The sequence below is a fragment of the Pollachius pollachius genome (genome assembly GCF_949987615.1).
Source record: "Pollachius pollachius genome assembly, chromosome: 7".
NCBI classification, from domain to species: domain Eukaryota; kingdom Metazoa; phylum Chordata; class Actinopteri; order Gadiformes; family Gadidae; genus Pollachius; species Pollachius pollachius.
The window spans coordinates 5,742,149-5,765,077 of record NC_136940.1 but is presented as its reverse complement, the minus strand read 5'-3'; the positions used below and the strand labels follow the sequence as shown (position 1 = coordinate 5,765,077).

Below are 22,929 nucleotides of genomic sequence, written 5' to 3'. Positions count from 1 at the left end.
GCGGATAGATGGGCAGGCAGGCAGGCAGGTAACCAGATAAGATGGACACCAGTATGTGGAACTGGAAGACAAAGAACAATTTCAACGGTCAAAAATACTTGGTGACAGCAAACCTTAGAAAATTACTGTAATTCTAAATGCCCGAGAGTTTTACTGACGTTTAATGACAGCCAACGATCCGGCAATGAGTGGATGGGAAGCCAGGGTTTAAATACACAGTTGGAAGAGGTTATCGCCGCTGTGTGGAATAAGCAGATGACGCGGGCGACGGACAAGATAGTCGGAGCCTGGACCACAAAGGCACAAACAAACACTGACAAACAAGAGAGAGAGACTGGCTCAGGCTAGGTGGAAGTGTAGGGCAGGACTGTACCCCTTCCTCTATGGGAACCACCTAGCGTACCCCTGGAACCGGGCACAGCAGTGCAAAATGCAGTGTACTGCATTGAAGTTGTCGTAAAAATGTGTCTAATGGAAAATAGATATCGGATAGAAGCCAAACAGAAGCAGACACTTTTAAAACAATTCACACATAAACACGACACTTTTTAAAAGGTTTGCTTGTGTCCCCACTATATATCCTGCTCAGTTGTCTGAACAGGGATGTGTGGCTCTGTAAAATAGGTAAATATGCATTGTGAAGGCTTTAAAATGAATCGTTATCCTTATATATTACTACTACTATCAATGGCTATGTGTCTGTTACTACATGATGGGTATGCACACACTCACCTCATAAGCAATCCGGTTGCTGGTGGTTATTTATTAGTTTAGAGAATAGTCTGCTCTTGTACTGTACTGGCATCTATTACAATATACAAGATATATAGTGTTGGAGCGCCCTCAGCTGGACATGCTGTATATGTCCTCTAGTGTGTTGTAGACGTGTGCTGCTAAGTATGTTTGCTCTTACATTAAACTACCAGTATAAAGTTGAAGAAGCATGTCTCGATACCCAGTAATTTCTTCTTTCAGCATGGTTTAGCGTGGGCCATTCTCAATAACAAGTACGGCAGGTTTGGGCATACTTGGTAGTTCGGACTTTGCATGTTTGAGGAAGGGAGGACACAGAACAGTCATTCTGGAACAACAGCGTACTGTTGATGTCATCCACTTCAGGTCCCCTCACCAAATAAAGCAAACGACTTCTGAAGAGTGTGTGGGCAGCGGTGACTGCGGATGTAGTCAAAAATAGCGCTTTGAGTGGCCACTGGTCTGAAAAGCGCTGCATAAATTCAGTCCCTTTACAATCTTAAGAGTGACATGTTCACATGATAACTCCGTGGTCACTTCCAGAAAGAGCAGCAACTTCAATAGTGAGGACTGAATAATGGGTGGAGAAAACCACAAAAAATACACACATTACACAGGGTCTGAACAGGACGAGACAGAACAGACTGGCCTTATGCGGGTGTCTACACATTTGTGACGCCAAACCCAATACTAACACAGCTGCATGTTGATGGATTTGGGGAATCTGATACCGTTGTGGTAGCTTTTCACCATCTAGCTACATTCTGGTTTCCTGTAACTACCAAATGTGTCTGACACCCTACTTTGTATTTATCACGCACTGTGCAGAACAAACCACCTGATTTGTACAAGTGGGGTTTTCAAGTCACGCTTAACACAGAATAATGCTATATATATGTATCTTTGTAGTGACTGCAAATTAGAAAACTGCAAGAGCATTTCAACCAGGTAGGTAATGCATCCACGGTTCTGTGATTTGGTTAATTTTGGCTACAATTTGTACAATCAATTGACTACTAGAATGTAAACATTCTGCTGTTATAATCTTATGATTCTTATTTTATTCAGATATATTTCATTAGAACCAAGACAGCGAGGAAGAGCTGAGAATTGCAAGATAATGGCTGCTAAACACTTTGAATTGAAGGTTAAGAGTATAGATCATATTGAGGGAGCTGTGGTTGTTACACAATGTAATATTGACTCGTTGGTTGCCATTTGGAATTCTTTATTGCTTGTTTGTTTTCTGTTGTTAACACTAATTCTTTAATCTTCAGCTCTCTGACATGTCGTTTTTGACCATGGTTTTCATTATGTTCTCTGTCACACAAGGTGAGTAGGCTACATGGAAACAATCATTTTTACGTGTAACATGATTTTAAATAAAAAACAAAGGAGATCTTTTACATTTCTTTACCCAGCAACCATATTATGCTTTCTGAAAAATGACATACATGTTATTATATCAATGGTATTTTATATCTGGTATGTGAGCTAAATCCATGATATAACATTTTCAAGATCTTTACTGGATTATGAAGGACAGTTAAATCTTGACAATTTGTATGTGTCTTTGAGTAAATATTAATTTACACGCATCATTAAAAAAATAAATATATCATTTCACACATGGCAACAACTAGTTTTTGTGAAGAAAACGTTAGCCACACTTTTGTTTTTCTAATTTTGTCCCCAGCTCAGACCTTGAACTGTTCTGAACCCACCAATCTAGCCCTGCTGGAAGCACTGACACCAGTCTTTGATTTACGCTTCATACGACCTGTCAAAAACTTCAATAATTACACAGAAGTCTATGTATCCTTTACCATGTATGGCATTCTGGGAGTGGTATGTTCTGTTTTAGATATATAAAAACAATATTTATATAAAACAAATGAATTAACTGATTTCCCTGTGTATATACCTGGGTTGGTATAATGACTTTGTGAACTTAAATCTCAAGTATTATCCTTTAAGAAGCATTTTGTCTTTTTCAATTGTGAAAGTGAGCAATTAATAAATGTTAAAATAGAATATGACTATGTATGAAAATGGCATTTCGGACCTAAGCAACATTTTGAAAGAAAGCCCTTTATATCTCTGCACCTTTGTAGCCAGAGATTCATATTTGACATTCAGTTGGCTACTAAAGATTGATACATGGCATTTGCAATTACTTTCTTTTCAGGATGAAAAAGCTCAACTCTTGACAACTTATATTTGGCAACACATTGTGAGCATAAAAATCGAATTAACGAAATAGCCATACTTATTATCTGGATATTTATATTAAAAAGCACTATATCATATTGTATATTGAAATCCATTGTTTATAGTTAAAACACCTATTTGCTGAGGGTAGCGAATCGGACAAATGCATGAAATAATTTGTGGTTCAAGGGATGGAAGAATGAGTTCATCAGCTGGGATCCAGAGCAGTGTGGCACCGACCAGATTACGCTACCTAGACGGCGGTTTTGGACACCAGATATGGTCATGAATCAATTGTAAGATCCATGCACAACTACAATTATTAGGTGTGAAACACAGAGTCAAAACATATGGCTCAAATGGTGTCATTGTTTTATGTTATTTTGAACCTTATGGTAAGGCACGATCCATTTTAAAGGAAAAAAACTGAGAGTAAATTACACATAAGCTCCAATGATCTACACAATGTGAATTTAACTATTCCTTTGCTATTATCCCAACGTATATTTATTTTCCTAAATCACTGTTACTTCTCGAACCAATCAAATCTTATCAAAAAAGCCTTTGATATGAAATGTTTATTTTTTTGCTGTCTTACAGAGTGTCTAAAAACACAGCCCCATTTGTGCCTTATGTACATGTCTATTCTGATGGCATGATCTACGACTACAGCCCAGTCCGAGTGGTAAGCTCCTGCAGACTGAACATCTACACCTTCCCCTTCGACGTCCAGAACTGCACTTTCACCTTTGTCTCCTACAGCCACACAAGTAAGCATGGTTACGAGATGGCCGTGGCCATCAAAAATCAAATAATCATAATTTTTGGCCTTAAAATGTCTTAAATACGATTGTGACAGATCCTAAAATTGTATTGGATTATGGAATCAATAACCACTAATGCAAACTGTGCATTAGTGCATTGTTTCTGTTTACGTTAATTTCATCCACTATGGGTAAATGCAACTTCAACAAGATCTGGCTTGAGAACAGCGCTGCAATACGGAAGAGGATTAGGGCCAAATATGATAATCTTTTTGGGAGTTCTGAATTTAATCTCATAATTCTGATTTTAACGTCAGAATAAAAAGATTTCTAATTTTAAAGTAAGAATTATTTTCAGAATTCTGTTTACTTTTCTTAAATTGCATTCATAATGGTTTTAAAAGGTCTTAAATTTAACTTGTTGAAACCTGCAGAAACCCTGAGTAAGACACCACATAGATAAACAAAAATATATTTTACATTTTCATAACAATACCTTTATTAGTCTGCCTCAGGATGGATTGGCTAGTTCAAGATTAGCCAATCAGTAATGTCCATACAAGCTTCCTTGTAATTTAATTTTTGTTAAATTAAATAAACTTATATTTTTAGGATATACGTTTATTTTCCCCTCACGTACAGTTGTATAACATCCTGTGCTCTCTTCTTCTTCTCAATGCTCTCTCAACCCGTCAGCCAAGGACATCATGGTTGAACTCAACAGACCGATTGAAGAGATTATGAAGAATACATTGGCTGTGATGACTACTGTAGGGGAGTGGAAGCTAATAGATATCACTGCTCATAAAGAAGAGCGACCTGGACTTCAATTTGACCGTCTCGTATTTCACGTATGTTTACTATTTATATGTAAGGGAATAATACAATATTTTTTTATGATTACAAAAGGAAAACAACTGTACTTCTTACTGGTGGACAGGGTAGATTAAAGGAACTAGTTAACGATAAATAACGATACTATTTTAAATGGTCTGACTTTGAACTGTCTTTTTGTTAAACTCCATAGATTGGTCTGAGGCGTAAGTCCACTCTCTATGTGGTGAACCTGATCATCCCCAGCTGCTTCCTGATCACAGTGGACCTCTTCAGCTTCCTGCTACCCCCACAGAGTGTTGACCGCTCGGCCTTTAAGATGACCCTCATCTTAGGCTACACCGTCTTCCTGTTGCTTATGAATGACTTTCTGCCGGTCACAGGCAACACCATTCCACTCATAAGTCAGTGGGATTCATTTCTTCACTTGGAAGTTAAAATGAACTTCTATTGCTTGAACTGAAAAGTAACCAGCACACTCACACTCTCTCCTATTTATCCTCAGATGTTTTCTTCTCTCTCTGCCTGGCTCTGATGGTGGCCAGCCTGCTGGAGACAATCCTCATCACCAACCTCCACTCAAGCTCCAGTCGCCTTGCTCCTGTCCCCCGCTGGGTGAGAGTAGTGGTCCTTCAAAAACTGGGATGTTGCGTTGGTCTGCCTCCAAAGCCAACAAAAGACAAATCAACAGGTAAGATGTTGCTAGGCTAAGTTATGATTATATTGACACTGAAAACAAAGACAAACTAAAAGTTTTTCTTGACATCTCTCCAATATAGACATGTATCCCAATGCTGTAAGGGAGGAGATCAAAATTGGTAAGACTCCTCCAATGCCACTGGAGCTGGAAGACACAACCCCAGGCGAGTTGAGAGAGTTGGGGAGAGACCTCCGGGCGATCCGGCTGCAGGTGGACCAGCAGCTGAGTGGAGACCAGAACACTGAGGAATGGATCCAGGTGGCTTCCATCATTGATCGCTTCCTGTTTGGGCTCTACACGCTCTTCATATCAGTCAGTTCTATAACTATGATCTGGATCTGGGTTGAATCAGACTGACGATAGAAACATTTTTCAGAATCAGAAGTTTTCCTTGTAGACTGTCGTTATATTTAACCCTAAACTGTTTTTTTATTTTAATAAATTGAGTTACTGTGATTATTGATGATTTGAGGTTCAATACACGATTAAGGTCTTAAATTTATGTTAATTTTAAAGATGTATCATTATTATTCTCAAATGCTAAATCCTTAATAAAACATGTAAAATATAATTAAAAGTTGCATTGTTTATTTATGGTTACCAGAGCAGATATTGAAAACAAGGCTTTTAGGCTAACTACACAGTTAAGATTGTTAGAGACAAATCATGCCACTCAACATATCACCACACTAGCTCCCTGGGGTCAACATCAAGTTCAATTCATTTATTCATAATGTTGTCATTCATGCGTACTAGATCAATTCCACATCTCAAACTATACCTGCTGTCCTCTGTGGTCGACTAAAGAGTAGTGTGAGGAACTGCATGCCACTCATTCAAAGTTAAGAATATGGTAACGCTTTATATTAAGGTCCTTAAGCCTTTGTTAATAGGTAATAAGATACTTATTATATGCTTATTAACATTAATTGGTGTTAAGACAATCTACAAGTGTTAATAATAACATAATAAACATGTTTATTGTGATATTATACAACTTTTATAGGCACTTTTATAAGAAACTTGTTAACTATTTATTGATTGCTTACTAACATTAATAGTAGTCTTATGAGTTTCTTACAGTTGTTAATAAACTATTACAAACGCTTTTATTGAGTCTTACTAACTTACCTATTATGTCATTGATAAACCTTTACTAATCATTTTTTATGCTTATTAAGGTGAATAAATCCTTTATTAAACTGCTAATTATGCATTTTGCAGGTACGGGATCTAAAGCGGGAACAATGCTTAAGGTTAATAAGTTTGCACATGTTGAGCGAGTGTGATCTGTTTTGTGCCTCATATAATATTTCCTCTAAAGGCTTTTTATTTTGGAGGTAATTTTAAACCGGAAGTTCTGTTTATGCAAGTGGATGATGGCTTGACTCATATGCTTGATGAAGTGTTTGACGAACATTTGGAGAACATGTTGGAATCATCATCACAAGCACCCCAAACCAACAACTGACCGACAAAAGACAGGAACAAGCACAGAACATGGATAAGCACAGAACATGGATAAGGAAGAGGTCAGAACTGGAGAATGACTCTTTGGTAAGTTTAAAGGGTAATTCCGATGTAAAATGGATTTGGGATATGTTTTGTATGATAATGAGTTGAAACATTCGTTTTGGAGCACAAAAACTGTATATAGACGCTGTTTTTATCCGATTCTATCAAAACGCTATAAACTTGGAACGATGGGGGCACTGGTTATGGTAAAAACTAAATCGCTATTTTAAACCACTTAAAAGGCTAAAAGTAGCCCGACACTTCTTTGGTAGTATAATAAGGGTCTTAACATATAAAACAAGGCATTGAGAACTTTGTAAGTGTACAGATTGTTTATTAAAAAGGACATTTTATACACACAATACCATCAGTAGATCACCTGTCGACGCCATTTTGTTTTAAAGACTCGATAGGTAGATTGACGAACACAGAGATTGTGACATCCATCAGCAACACACAAGCTCTGTGTTCGCCAATCTACTTAGCGCTGAATTTCGGGAACGTCTTCAAATAATGTGTTAGTGGCCCACCAATATCTATATTAAACCATTCATGAAGTAGCATGCCATGGGACCTTTAAAAGCTAATGTTCAAGAATACATTCTGAAGTTTTTAATTTTTTTTTTTTTTTTTTCAAAAGAGCTGTATAAAAGTGTGTTTTATTTTACCTTTTATCAACCTTGATAACATATAGTAATCATTAACTGTTAATAGGGTTTATTAAAGGACTTATTAAATTGTTCCCGCTTTAGATCTCATAGGTCTACCTGCAAAATGTATAATTAGCAGTTTAATAAAGGACTTATTAACCTTAATAAGCATAAAAATACTTTGTAAAGGTCTAAGAATGACATAATAGGTAAGTTAGTAAGAATCAATAAATGGGTTTGTAATGCGTTTATTAACAACTATAAAAGTATAATTGTGTATGTTTCTTATAAGTGTTCATAAAAGTCTTATAATCTCACAATAAACATGTTTATTATGTTATTGACTTATTGACTTATTGATGATCATATAATAAGGTCTTATTAGATATTAACTAAGGCTTAGTACAAGGACCTTAATATAAAGCGTTACCAAGAATATTTTCATATTCCATACCTTGAAGGTGGAACAAACTACCTGTGTCCATACAATCTGCCGAATCCCCAACTACAATCAAAGACAACTAAAGATTTATCTCCTCCGGGAAAATAAACTTGAGAACGTCTTTGTAATAGAGCTTGTGTTGAATTTAGAAAATACCCCATTGTTGCAAGGGAGTAGAGGGTACCTGGGTTGTTTATTTCCAGCTAAGAAATTTTCACAGGTTTGTATAGAGTTATTGTGGTGGAGCAGCAGACTTTGAATAGGCCTATACGGGCCGTGAGGAAAGAAAATACAATGCCCAAAAGCTGTCGTGTTTGCCCAGGCAAGCTGAACATTATGGCAGCAATGCCGGTAACTTCGTTCATGTCTTATTTTTTGTTGTTGTTAAATGCTGTTAACCATTTTGTCATAATCGTGGCAAAATGGAAAAACACTGGAAAAATATTTCGGCAGCAGTAGGCTAACGTGTAAAAGATGGCTCGTGATATTTATTGAAGGATGTGTCTATTGTCTTAAGCAAACCGGATTAATAAATGTCTTCAACGCAAATACATTTTAGACAGCCAATCAGAAGACATACCACGCAGAATACATAATACCTGATAGTAGTCACATATTGACACAATGAAAGCATTACAAAAAGCTATCATAATTCCAAGGTACTACAGAAGACTACATTTTGCTGAAAACATTTGGCCTTGTGTGAATCCAATCAAATTGGTTGGACCCATGATCTAATACACTGGACTCATTTAATAATGGATATGAAAAAAGGCATTAACTATATCTCTTTCAGCTTGATGTTGCTTCGTGGTAAGGCAAATTATTTTTATTGTAAGGTTGCACATATTTAATGGTAGTTTGTGTCTTTCTAAATGGTAAAGAGACACAAACATTAACACAGAAACAATTACTTTTTTGTTTAAATGATGTGCTAGCATACAACATAGAAGAACAACCGCAATCATTCAGTAGCCTATAGCTAGTATTATATAGCATACCAAACCTTGTACTGCTTGCTGTCAATTTATACAGCAACGGTAGAGGCCATGAATTGTACCAGTCCAAGTCCTGAATCCCTGTTTGATGCACTGGCCCAAACGTTATTTACAAAGAAACATCTACGCCCAGTGAAAAGCTTTGCAACACCAACAAATGTCTCGGTCTCTATCACTTTGGTTGGAATTTTGGGAATAGTAAGTGCATTATTTTGTTGAAGCACATTTTTAACTGACGATTCAGATATATATTAAAGTTAAATCATGGTGTAACTAAATCAATCTCTCTCATCTAGAATGAAAAGGCACAATTACTTACAACTTTCCTATGGCTTGTACAAGTGAGTAAATACGCTTTAATTCATGAATTGACTAGTATGAATAGTTGTGCAATTTTTCAAATTACAGTTTAGATGGGTCCCATTGTACAACTTTTTCTGTAAAACCACTCTGACTTTGTCCATCTTTCGCGAGCTTGTATAGCAATTTTATACAAAAACGATATCTTTTTTTTTATTGTATACACTAGCAGGTGCTTAGCTCTTGAGAACCATTGGCATACATGGATCGTTTTTGCAACTGTGTGACTGCTTTTCAAAAGCAGTGCAGTTCGAAACATTGTTTTCATTGAATGTGTACATTGTTAACACTTTTTGTATCAGTGATGTGTGTCACTTTGACAATTGTACCTATTAAACAAAAGAGGTTATCAATAATGGCGCAAAAGAATGCTTTCAAACTGTTTCCGTAGGAGTGGGACATTGAGGGTCTGAGCTGGGATGCAAAGGAATGTGGTTCAGATCGAGTTACTCTCCTACGTGAAAACCTGTGGATACCAGATATCCACATATCAGAGTTGTAAGTCTCAAAACGGTTAAGCTAATTTAGTAGCTTAACAGATCAATCAAAGCAATTTAAAGGAAAAATGGAATGAAGTTTAAAGCTGACATATTACACAACCAGGTGTGAGTGTGATTAGCCGTTACAAGCCGTTTTGAAAATCTGCCTTTTCTGACATCCGGGTGCCCGATAGACCAGTCTAGCAGCCTACCCAGGGGACTGTAGCAAACGTTGCTCATCTCTCCGTCATACATCCGGACATGACCACATGTGATGTCAGAAGATGCCGATTTTCAAAACGGCTTGTAACGGCTAATCAAACTCACACCTGGTGCTATAATATGTACCCCTTAACTTGCTTCATGGAACAATTTATTAGGTTCAACTCCTCTATTTATTGCTCATACGTTAAACAAAAATATGAATGCTGATTTAGTCTTATTTAAGACGACGCCAGTCTTAATGATGTGACTTATGCTTTGATTCTGAAGCATGAAATGGATGTGGTAATCAACACGTTGATAAGTGTTATTCTCCAATTTATTTATTTTATTAGAAAGTATTTAATTTAATTCAATTATGTTACAGTATGGATGAGGACCAGTCCCCCTTCACTCCCTACGTCTACCTAGACAACAGGGGTCACATATACGATGATAAACCACTCAGAGTGGTGAGCTCTTGCAATCTAATACTCCTAAACTTCCCCTTTGACGTCCAAAACTGCACCCTGACTTTGGGCTCCTACTTGCACTTTGGTAAGCCTTTGGTTGAATGAACAAATCAAACAATCAATCAATGTGAACAAATAGTAAAACAAACGTATAAGGCAAATGGACAAAGTGAGATACGGCAGATTTGGATATGGTCTCTCATTGAAACTATTATTGTTGGTTCATGTGCGTTTTCAGATACTGATATCCGTGTGCTTATGGGCAGCTCAGCAGAAGACATTCTGAATGAGTCCACAGAAGTCTTAGAGACTGAAGGAGAATGGGAGCTCATAGATATTAAAGCAGCTCCATCTATTTTAAATTTAGAGGAAGGAAGTTACCAGGAGGTACGATTTAATGTAAGTAAAGCTTATTTCAAGTGTTCAATTGAAATACTTGGATCATATACAGTTTACTGTGATTAACTTGACAACACATGACATCATATGTAACATTTTATTAAATTCTTAGGCATTGTAATTGTTTGAGTGTTCGAAGGAGACGAAATATCTGAAACCCACAGCAGCATGTTTTGTTAATTTGATGTACCTATCCAACTATCATAATAGCATCTGCATTTTATGAGGACCAATTAAGTCACAATTTGGGTCATTGAAGGAACTTTTTAGGAAAAAACTGACGCTACCTCCCTGTTTTTGGCTAAAAAAGTTTAGAATCTGCCCAAAGGCAAAACATTTTATTTCACAAAAATGTATTTTAAACCTATAAAGTCTCCTTTTCAAGTTCATCCTGTTCATTTTTGATACGATTTAGAATCCTTGTGCACTATTTCTTTTTCTCCCAATAGATTGTGATAAGGCGTCGATCCCTTATCTATGTGGTGAACCTGATCATCCCCAGCTGCTTCCTGGTCACAGTGGACCTCTTCAGCTTCCTGCTACCCCCACAGAGTGTAGACCGCTCAGCCTTTAAGATGACCCTCATCTTAGGCTACACCGTCTTCCTGTTGCTGATGAATGACTTGCTGCCCATCACAGGGAACACCATACCCATCATCAGTAAGGGTTTCTACTTGCATGTGGTTGTACCATGCCAACCTTTTTTATTTATTTTTTTCACGTTCAAATTACCCTCATTGTTCCAAAGCCTAGGACATATTTCATAAAGTGAATTATGCTCCATCTAGATATAGTCTTTTGGAAACCTGCTATTTTAAAGCAGCTTTCCCAAAAGATATGCTTTATGCTATTTGCTTTAATAATAAATATGCTATAATATAATAAAACCCTATGTCATACATCCTGAATCATCAGGAAAACCTTTCGCCTGGCTGCAGAGAAATAAGTTGTGCATTGTTTTTCTGCAGATGTTTTCCTCTCCCTCAGTCTTTCCCTGATGGTGGCCAGCCTTTTAGAGACCATAATTGTCATCCATATCCAGAACTCCAGTAACGAAAAACAAGTACCTCGCTGGGTTAGCATCCTGGTGCTCCAGTACATAGCCCCCGTCATTTGCCTACCTCTTAAACCCCAAAGCAACAAGGTCACAGTCCACCTCAACCCCAACCGTAAGCACAGACTTTGTCTTTATGCTAATTAAAACACTTAACACACTTTCCACTATCCTTTGTGCTGACCTATAACACCATCGCTGTCTCTTTACTCTAAAATACATTTCACAATTAGGCAAATAACAATAAGTGATTTGATAATAAGGGCCATCTGTCTGTGCTCTATGTTACTTGTATTTTCTTCTCACCCTGCTCTTTCCCAGATATCCAAGTAGTAACTAGTGTGGACAATAACAACCCAGCCATACAGTCTTGGCTCAACTCAACTGAGCACCAGCCAATGAAACCGGCCCGTGATCCGGAGGTGATGGAGGAACTGAGGAGGCTGAGCCAGGACCTTCGCTCCATCCGTCTTCAGGTGGCGAACCACCTCCAGGGAACACAGACCTCGGAGGAATGGGCCAAGATAGGGCTGGTGATTGACCGGCTGCTTTTCATAATCTATTTTATCTTCGTACTCTCCAGCTTCTTGTGTGTCACCTTTCTGTGGCTCTAAGAATAATACAAACATTTTGTCCTAGTAGTCGGTAGTAGTTTAGTTTTGGTAGTTTATCAGAGTTTTCTGTTTATATGCTGTGTTTTTGTAAGGTGGTAGCTAACTTGGTAAAGTGTGTCTGTTATAAGCCATGGATTTGCTGTATAGTATCTGGCTAGATGTTTCATGAATGGTTTGGTGTGTAGAATATTATCCCATTTGCCACAATCGTTCACTTTTCGCTTGGTAGATATATAGGCCTGTCTAGACGGATTGATAACAATATGTTACATGTCTGCATTAAAATATCAAAAAATGACGAATCCTTTGTTGAGTTGTGTATTAACATTATCCTAATTGTTTCCAACAATGTTCAAACCCAGAGAAATCTGTAGTTTTATTCACAGTAACGGTCCGACATATTTACCTTTAAACCAAGAATAATTACCAACAATGTTAGTTTATAAGACATGCTTTCTTTAGCATATACCGGAGTAGGGTAGGGTAAGTAGTCATGTTATCTTAAACCGATGAAACGTCAGTTCACAAAGCCAACTACACTCCCAAACAACATGGCTGAGGCATGGCTCACTGCCGTCGAGGTGGCTTTTACCAGGCCAACACGAACAGGAGGGTTCAAGGTCTGACAATGAGCAGGGCTGTGACATCTGTCAATAAGGTCCGTCAATCAACTTTGATTAAATTGCAAGTTCCAGATCTTAACCCCTTCATCTCATGCTATATGCTATTCATTTCATGCTACATGCTACAGTTTCTCCCATTGCAAACTGGGTCAAGGTGAAGGGTTGCCTCGTCATCTATCCAAACAATGCAGTGCGATCATTTGTTTAGTGAGTCATAGATGTTAAATAGATGCTAAACATTTCACTGGTCATACAACTAGGTCAGCATAGCTGTTTGACAGCTGTTTTTTTAAAAAAAAACTGCCATGCACTTATATAATAATAATAATAATGATCCTAAACAGGACAAGAGAGACTATGAACAATGATGGATTGTACATACGTTTATTATAAACACTAAATAATAATCTTAAACTCCAAGCAGAAGAATAGGAATTTAAGGGGGTAATGTTTTACAAATGGATCTAGTTGTGCGTTACATTTATGCCCTTTACAATTCTGGAAATGTTAACTTGTTGGTTATAGTGTGTCCTTACTGCTTGACCGAAAGCCAACTGCTGGAACCTCCAACACCTCCCAAATGCCACTACAGGGGTAACTCTGCCTGCTCTCTGCGTTATGTCATGCACTAGTGTATCAAACATGCAATATAAAAATAATGGTTATGTCTAGGGTATTCTCGAGTCCAGCTGTCCTACTGTTATGGCAGAACTTCTTGGAGGAAACGGCACAGAGCCTAGGCCGGAAACCAGAAACTACAAGGTGTTGAGCTACGCGTGGATGAAGCTTTCAGAAGGAGAAGTGTAATTCTAGTGGTCAGTCTGTTGTACAATGCCTGCAGCAACATGATGGGTTGAAACAAATATGACGCGAAAGACGATAAAATACAAGGTTCACCAAGATTTGAGCTTGTGTTCAGATATTACTAAAAAGTCCAACTTGTGATACTATGTCTAGGGTACAGTGAAAATGAGATAAATAATCATCAAAGTGCTCTGTTTGCATGGGGAACTTTATTGCTGGGTAAAACCTAAGACAACATGGTCAATTGTATAAGATCATTCTCCACAATATCTTTTCAAACCAGAAGTGAAAAAGAAGACAGCAGAGAAACAAACAGCATCAGCAATCGTCTTGAGACCTCCTGGCCCTCGGTGACAAGCAGGTTTGTTGTCCCACTTTAAGTGCAAGTTTACCCGGAGGACAAGTTTGTTCATGATAAAGACAATGTTAAAACATGGTCTCAATTCAATACAGATAAAAAACATAGAACTGTATTATTTCATTCCTATTGGTTATCAAAAGGATATAAGTCGCCTCCATACACTGACATAACTTATGTTATCAGACTTTAGATGTTTACTTCGGATGTTAGTCACCATCAATTTGGACTCCTGTCAAATAATGATCAAATGCCTTAATTGTTAGCTGATAAAAAGGAATCGGTTAATAGATTAAACTAAAAATTCTCAAAACATTGTCTCCAAAAATATTGAATATAGAAACATGCAAAGTCTAATTCTCATGTTCCCAATGTGTAGAAGGGATGATTTCTTTGAATCATAACCAGATCAGCAGCTCCATGTCTCTCCTGAACCCTCTGTCCTTTAAATTGCATGATCAGTTTCTCTTCTTTCAGATCCGGCCATTAAATGGCTGTATACCGAGACTAACAAGATAGAAATTCTCTAATTAAAACAAAAGAGGGGAATTTACTAGATAATATTGATTAAATTCAGATATACTTTCTCTTCATTTTAATTAAAAAATAACAATCGATTTTTTGACAATGTAGAGTCACAATGTAGTAGTCACTCAAGCATATCATTACATTATTGGGCATTCCTGGCCTACTGGTTAGGGAGTTGGCGGCCGGTTCGAATCTTGGCCAGTAGGCAAAAGCGGTAGTGCCGGTGTACCCCGTGTGTGGACCTCTGACAAGGTCACTCCTGTGTGTGTAGACATTTCCCTAACCATACATACTTATTTTACATAGTTAACACAAGTTACCCATGTGATGCTATGCATCACGTCACACATAATAACTCCAGGGACGCTATGGGTTGTTTGTTTCACAAACAACCCATAACGTTTCACAAACAACCCACTCAAATTGTTTGGCAATTGGTAGTAATCCAGAGAACCCATAACTGAAAATAGTGGAAAATAATGGAGCTGAAAAAAGGAATTTGGCTGATCTACCTCCATTTGATGTTGTTTCATGGTAAGGTGCATTGTTGTTATTTTAAGAATATGTTGTTAATTTGGAATGGACAAACCCAAGCAGCAGCCAGGCCAATTCCTGGACCAACATTATTTGTAAAGGACAGAAAACTACAACTATTAATGCATCTTTTACTGTTACTAGGATTTTTAAAAAATAATATTTGATGTTCGATATTAAATGCTAAATTATTATGTTAACCTTTTGCTTCTCCACTGAATGTTTATTCAAATAGTCACTGGGTCAGCTTTAATTTGCACCAGGCCAAATGCTGAATCCCTTTATGACGCGCTTGAGGAAACAATATTTTCAAAGAACCATCTACGCCCTGTGAAACTGTTTGAAACACCAACAAATGTCTCCATCTCTTTCATTTTGGCTGGAATTCTCGGAGTAGTAAGTGCACCCTTATGTCCATATAGATTATTTAAAACATTTCTGTTCATTTTAAATGCTAAAACTAATTTGTATGTTAAGGTCCAAATCATGCGGCTTACTTAATCAAATTTCTCTTGTCTAGAATGAAAAAGCACAAACACTTACAACTTTCTTATGGCTTCGTCTTGTAAGTAAATATAATACATTCATCAGTTAACTTTCAATTTGTAAAATAAGAAACATTGCATTTTATTAATAACTTCTGTTGAATGTAGGGGTGGATCATAGAGGGTCTGACCTGGGACGAGAAGGAATGTGGTTCAGAGAAACTGTCGGTTAAACGTGAAAACCTGTGGATTCCAGACATTTTCATCTTAGAGTTGTAAGTCAGAATTAAGTTGTGTGTCTTTTGATTAAAAGGAAATGGCTTTTGTCACTCCACTGAACTATATAGACCAGGGGTCTCAGACTCGCGGCCCGGGGGCCTATTGCGGCTCACCGGACAATATTTTGTGGCCCCCTACTTGACATCAAAGTTTAGTGTTAGTGCGGCCCGCACGTTTTAAATGTTTATTTTTATTTTTATTTATTTTTTGCCGAGTCGCTGGGCTTGCCCGGGGGCCTCATTTATAAAGCTTGCTGTGCACAAAAACCTTGCATATGACGGAGGTGAAATGTGCGTAGGCCAACGGTATGGCTTCTCCCAAGTGTGTGTGTGCTGGAGATACGCCCTTTCTGTGTGTATCTCTTTCCAAACACCATGCACCTGAACGGGTTCTCTCCTGTGTGACTCCTCTGATGTATTTCAAGCTTACTGTAGCATCTGAAACTAACCGCTTTGCAACCGAGTTCCTCAAGTTGTGGAGCTTCATATCCCTGAGCATGAAATGTGCTTCAGTTTTTCTCACTGCAAACGTTGGTAGGCTATTTATAGAAAATGTCTATGTTTTGACATGTTTGATTGCATTTTATAACTGCATGGGCCTGGATACGTCGGCAGGTGTGTGTGTGTGTGTGTGTGTGTGTGTGTGTGTGTGTGTGTGTGTGTGTGTGTGTGTGTGTGTGTGTGTGTGTGTGTGTGTGTGTGTGTGTGTGTGTGTGTCTGTGTGTTCCTGTGTGTCCAGCGGGAGAGGAAATATCGACGGTGTGAAAGAGTCTTTTGTATCAAGTTGAGGCCGACACATATTAATTGAAATTTATATATCATAAGATAAAATCATGCAATACATTTAGGAAATTATTACATGCATCTCTTCTCAAAATATTCGACCCTGGAAGTTTAAACTACTCAGTTTCTCTGCCGCAATCATCTGCGCGTCTAGGGCTTTGTTCCTTTTTTTTCTTCCTGTGTTAAAATGATGAACAGATGAAGAGCAGCAGTGATCAACAAACCGGCTTCAGCAGTATTTCTAACAAAGAAAACGATGTGAACAGCAATGTAACCACGGCTGTAAACTTCGTGAGCTTCCCTGAAAGAAAAGCTGCCCAGTTAAAATAAAAAGTGGTCAAACATTAAGATCTCGGCTGATGTTTGTTGATCACTGCTGCTCTTCATCTGTTCATTCTTTTAAAACGAAAAAAGCCATAGACGCGCAGTAGGGTCGAATATTATGGAGAAGAGATGCATGTAATCATTTCCATTAAATTTATAACATGATTTTATCTAACGAAATATACCGTTTCAATATTTGTCGGCCTCAACTTGATACAAAACAGCTTTTTAAACCATCGATATTTCCTCTCCAACTGGACACACAGGAACACACACACACACACACACACACACACACACACACACACACACACACACACACACCTGCGGACGCATCTAGGCCTATGCAGCTATGAAATTTAATCAAATATGTAGGCTAGTCAAAATGTTTAGACTTGATAGGTAATTCAACCTACATCTTAACTGCAAGCCAACGATGTATTATTCCCGCGATTATACATTGTGAATTTGCTGTCAATCGGTTTATATGTGTGTGTTTATTCTGTTGTCTGCGCTGTATTTCGTGGTGTTTCCATCAAGTCTCGCTGATTCGTTGAGTCAGGAAAACTTAAAGCAGCTCTACGCACGGCTGATGGTTGGAGTATGAATACCCTACACAGGTGTCTTCGCAAATACATTTTCTATAAATAGCCAACCAACGTTTGCAGTGAAAAATGTTCATGCACATTTCACACCGTCTTCACAAGGTTGTTGGGCGCAGCAAGCTTTATAAATGAGGTCCCCTGGGCTTTATATATACATTTTTTTATCACTTGTGCCATGAAATAAAAAATAAAGCCTGTGCTGTGAAAGGGTCGTGACCGCTTCCGGAGGCGCTTGTTGTCAAGTTTGCTAACTCGAATAAGCATCATAAGTCGCTTGGTTGAAACGTGATTCCAGAGTGACACAAAGTGTAAGGAAACCATTGACAGAAGCCGAGTTTGTCAAAAAGTGCACGTTGCTGGCTGCTAGTATAGTTTGTCCGGAAAAGAAGGGTCAGTTTAGTTAGTTTTCATCAACCTTTCAGCCAACACAGTGGCAGAGCGCATTTCTGACCTGTCAAGTAACGTATATGATCAACTGCGTGAGAAAGCCAAACGTTTCCATGCATACTCAGTCGCTCTTGATGAGAGCACAGACATCACTGACACTGCGCAGCTTGCGATCTATGTCCGTGGTGTTGAAGAGAATTTTGAAGTGATGGAGGAGTTGCTCACAGTGATTCCAATGCATGGCCAGACCACTGCTCACGATATATTCCGCCAGCTGTGTGATGCCATTGTTGATGCTGGTTTGCCATGGAAGAGGTTTGCTGGAATAAGAACAGATGGAGCGCCATCAATGACAGAGAGGATAAATGGACTTGTGGCCCTTGTCCAAAGAAAACTGAAAGAGGAGGGTGTGGAGGAGGCCATTGTTCTGCACTGCATTATCCATCAGCAGGCCCTTTGCAGCAAATGCCTGAAGTTTGACAATGTGATGTCTGTTGTTGTGAAATGCAACAACCATATCAGATCTAGGGGCTTAAACCACCGGATGTTCCGCGCCTTTCTGAAGGAAATAGAGTCAGCATATGAGGATGTGCTCTCCTTCACCACGGTACGTTGGTTCAGCAGGGGAAACATCTTGAAGAGATTTTTTGAGTTGAGAGCAGAAGTGATTGCCTTCATGGAGAAGGTTGGGATGGCTGTTCCTGTGCCAAGTGATCCCAAATGGCTCATGGACTTAGCTTTTCTTGTTGACATCACACATGAGCTGAATGTACTGAACAAGAAGTTACAAGGCCAGGGGCAGCTTGTCAGTTCTTCCTATGACAACGTGAGAGCGTTCTCCGCAAAACTTGTCTTATGGAAAGCCCAACTCTCTGAGACAAACCTCTGCCATTTCCCAGCATGCAAGGCACTCATGGATGAGGGCGCACTATTCACTGTTGAGAAGTATGTTGATGCCATTGTGAAACTACAGGAGGAATTTGATCAAAGGTTTGCAGACTTCAAGACACACAGACACTTTTCAAATTTTTGCTGACCCCTTCTCTTTCGATATGCAAGAGGCCCCTGCTGTGCTTCAAATGGAGCTCATTGAACTGCAGAACAATTCTGAACTCAAAGCCAAGTTCAGGGAGGTGAGTGAAGAAGTAGACAAGCTTGGACAATTTTTGAGAGAATTGCCCCTCACCTTCCCTGAGCTTTGCAGGATGTTCAAGTGGACCATGTGCCTTTTTGGGAGCACATATCTTTGTGAAAAGCTCTTCTCCACCATGAACTTCAATAAGTCAAAGTAAAGGTCAAACTTACTGATGAGCATCTTCAAGCCATCCTGAGGGTCTCAACTGCTTCCTCTCTCAAGCCAAATGTGGCTCAGCTGTGTAAGAGGAAGCGCTGCCAGGTCTCTGGCAGTAAGGAGTAGGCAAGAAAAGCCATATGTTCAGAAGGACAGTTCATTTTCTGAAGAAGGTTCATGTTCAAAAGAGCCATTAATGTTCAAAAAAGCATTCATGTTGCAGAACTGTTAATAGTAAAGCTTGAGAAGACTGGATTATTTGCACTTTTTTGTGGAATACTTGATGCGGCCCAGCCTCACCTAGACTCTACCTCCAGTGGCCCCCAGGTAAATTGAGTTGAGACCCCTGATTTAGATGGTGTTGACTGCTAATATGCAACGTGGTCTCATCCAATCTTTCACCAACCTTTCACATGTTAACAACCCTGGCTGCGGCCAGTGCGTCTTCCAGGTAACGCCGGGGCCGCCCGTTGCATTGTAACTCGTAACTCGACTTCATTAAATGCTTACAAATATTTTGACCAGATTGTCATTTCGTATTTTAACAAAGTGGCTGTGCTTTCTCCAGGGCACCTCCATAGCTCTACGTGGGTTTGTTTTCAGACTCTAAGCACACAAACTCAAATCAGTGCCGAACATATCCTTCAAGTGTAACGGCAACCCTTAGCGTCCGCAGATGGAAGACAGTGGTCTTCTCTTGTGTCTCGAGCATAACGCTGAGGAATCTGACCAAGAGTCAATATATGACGGGTACTAGATGAGAACAGGCTGCAATATATCTCAAACATATATTTACTATATTGACTCTGAGAGTTTATTAAAATGTATCACCCATTTTCATTATTTATACTTTGTTAAATAAAAAAAAAAAATGCTGATGTAGTCTAGTTTTTGGTGACTTGATATTTCCTGCATTTCCTATTTCCTTCTTCCCTTACCATGGTGTCGGTCTATACTTTTATTCCGGAACATGAATTTGATTAGGTAATTAAGAAATGGATTAATCATTTGCAACTCTTATTCTCCTGTTATTATATGATTTGCCTGATTGCAGCATGGATGAGGACCAGTCCCCCATCACTCCCTACGTCTATATAGACAGCAAGGGTCATGTATGTGATGAGAAACCTCTCAGAGTGGTGAGCTCCTGCAAATTAGGAATTCTCAAGTTCCCTTTCGACATCCAAAACTGTACTTTATCCTTTGGATCCTTTATCCACTATGGTGAGTCAAAAAGAATGGAGGCACAAGTGAACACATACACACATGTGTACAACACATAAAATAATTGGTTGTACTTTGTTTTCAGATTCGGAAATTCGCATGGTTCTGGGCCGGTCTGCAGAACGGATTCTGAGTCAGAGCAGAGACGCTTTACAGACTGAAGGGGAATGGGAACTCCTAAACATCACAGCAGCTGAGAGTTTGTATTCTTTGGATGGTGGAGGTTACCATGATATAGTATTCAATGTAAGTAAAGTATATTTCAAGTTTTTCATTCAAATAATTGCTTCATTTAAATGATATGATCTATGATAAACATATATGCATACAAATATATTGTATTAGCCATTTCTTCTGTGCATGTCTTTGTGCATGATACATTTATATTTGTACAGACATAACATGTATAACTTTTGAAACCATCCAACAAAAAATAGAGTATGTCGTCAGCATACGAATATGCAAGTTAATCAATATATTCTGATTAATAATTGATGCTACTTTATATAATAAGCACCAAGACTACCATTTTAATCATCCTTGATGACTTTGAGCACAATTTTTTTTTGTCAAGGTAGATTTTGCTCAAGCGTAGGCCAGTCCTCTATGTGGTGAACCTGATCATCCCCAGCTGCTTCCTGATCACAGTGGACCTCTTCAGCTTCCTGCTACCCCCACAGAGTGTAGACCGCTCGGCCTTTAAGATGACCCTCATCTTAGGCTACACCGTCTTCTTGTTGATTATGAATGACTTGCTGCCGGTCACCGGGAATACCGCACCCGTCATCAGTAAGCAGCAACTCCACATTAACACTCACTACCATTTGGGTGCAACATCAATCCCCATTTTCCTTTGTTGGTAATGCATTACCTCAAAATACATACAGGCTGTAATTGTCGGTTGTTTTTGAACAGCTCCAGTAACCATTGAGCCATTGTATTTTTTTAACATCTCTGCTCATGGGAGTTAAGTGAAGTCAAGACAATTTTATTGGTGTAGCCTTAATCGCATTTAAGGGCTGCCTGAGTCTCTAAGGGCTTCACAGGCCCATTGAGGGCTAATTATGCTGTGATGCTTATTAGATTGTTAGGTCATAATCGTCGTTACGGCACAAATGCCCGACTCGTTTAACCGTATGCATGTATGCAGGTGGGATAATAGGATTCCTTTAATTCCATGAATGCGACGCAATAAATGTTAAAGGACTGCAACTCCTTATGGTTTCAAATGTCAAATATTAGGGCAAAGTGATGTCATACCAGACGGATCAATGGTTAGAATGATACCTTTTTGTGTGCAGATGTTTTCTTTTCCATCAGTCTAGGTATGATGGTGGGGAGCCTTTTAGAGACCCTATTCATCACCAATATCCAGAACTCCAGTAACCCTCATGTCCCCCGCTGGCTTCGCAACCTTGTGCTCCAGTACCTAGCCCCTATCGTCTGCCTGACCAACAAACAACAAATCAACCGGGTCACAGTCGACCTCAACCCAAACCGTAAGCACAGATTGATGTCAATGCACATGATCGTGTCCGTCCCTGTGAACACAAGAAACCTGCTTCTGATCTCCAGACTAATAGCCGACAGTTTAACTATAACAAGACCATGCTCAAAGATACATTTTTGCAAATCATTTTGTTCCTGAATTAATATCGGATTACTTATTTTGCCCTTTAAAATCTTGACGGGGCAAGTAAGTTACCATGAATGCATACATCTGTGGTCAAAATTTCCAGTGCTCTTCATTCTTCATTACAGCGACCCAACTAGTGACTACTGTGGACATGCTGGCTCCTTTCGGTATCCACAACCTTGAGATACAGCCTCGGCTCATCGCAGTGGATCACCAGCCAGAGAAATCAGCCCATGATCCTGTGATGGAGGAACTGAGGAAGCTGAGCCGAGACCTTCGCTCCATCAGCCGCCTGGTGGAGAGACACTTCAAGGAACCACAGACTCTGTGCGATTGGACATTTATCGGGATTGTTCTTGACCGGTTTCTGTTCTTAATCTATGTTCTCTTCTTGTTTTCCACCCTCGTCGCCATCACTGTCTTGTGGGAATTTTAAAGTTTAAAGTTTGCAATTCATTCATTGTTTTGCAAATTATAAGGCAGCTCATGTGGCATCCATTTTGAAACCCTTATGGGCTCTAAGCGTGTTTTAGCACAGATTTTGTCACCAAGCTTTGTCTTGTTTCTTGTTAAATTCACCCCAAAATGGTCTCAAAAGAATCCTTTACCATCCACATGATTC

General features: G+C 38.9%; 2 protein-coding genes across 2 annotated transcripts; both read left to right on the top strand.

The window, feature by feature from the left end:
• Window positions 1–3,619: 3,619 nt before the first annotated feature.
• LOC307077842 (5-hydroxytryptamine receptor 3C-like) lies at window positions 3,620–12,701 on the top strand (the record flags this gene model as incomplete). The annotated part of the gene is made up of 14 exons (XM_079739316.1): window positions 3,620–3,734; window positions 4,425–4,579; window positions 4,756–4,966; window positions 5,068–5,253; window positions 5,342–5,574; window positions 6,587–6,602; window positions 8,905–9,065; window positions 9,164–9,208; window positions 9,619–9,725; window positions 10,296–10,465; window positions 10,619–10,779; window positions 11,229–11,439; window positions 11,748–11,948; window positions 12,155–12,701. The coding sequence occupies 14 exons, from the start codon at window positions 3,620–3,622 to the stop codon at window positions 12,445–12,447; spliced, it is 2,265 nt and encodes a 754-aa protein (XP_079595442.1). The 3' UTR covers window positions 12,448–12,701.
• A 2,538-nt stretch (window positions 12,702–15,239) lies between these two features.
• On the top strand, window positions 15,240–22,743 carry LOC307077841 (5-hydroxytryptamine receptor 3C-like; the record flags this gene model as incomplete). The annotated part of the gene is made up of 9 exons (XM_079739315.1): window positions 15,240–15,294; window positions 15,530–15,690; window positions 15,815–15,859; window positions 15,948–16,054; window positions 20,502–20,671; window positions 20,757–20,917; window positions 21,250–21,460; window positions 21,973–22,170; window positions 22,433–22,743. 9 exons carry the CDS (start codon window positions 15,240–15,242, stop codon window positions 22,741–22,743), a joined length of 1,419 nt encoding a protein of 472 aa, XP_079595441.1.
• Between the last annotated feature and the right edge of the window lie 186 nt (window positions 22,744–22,929).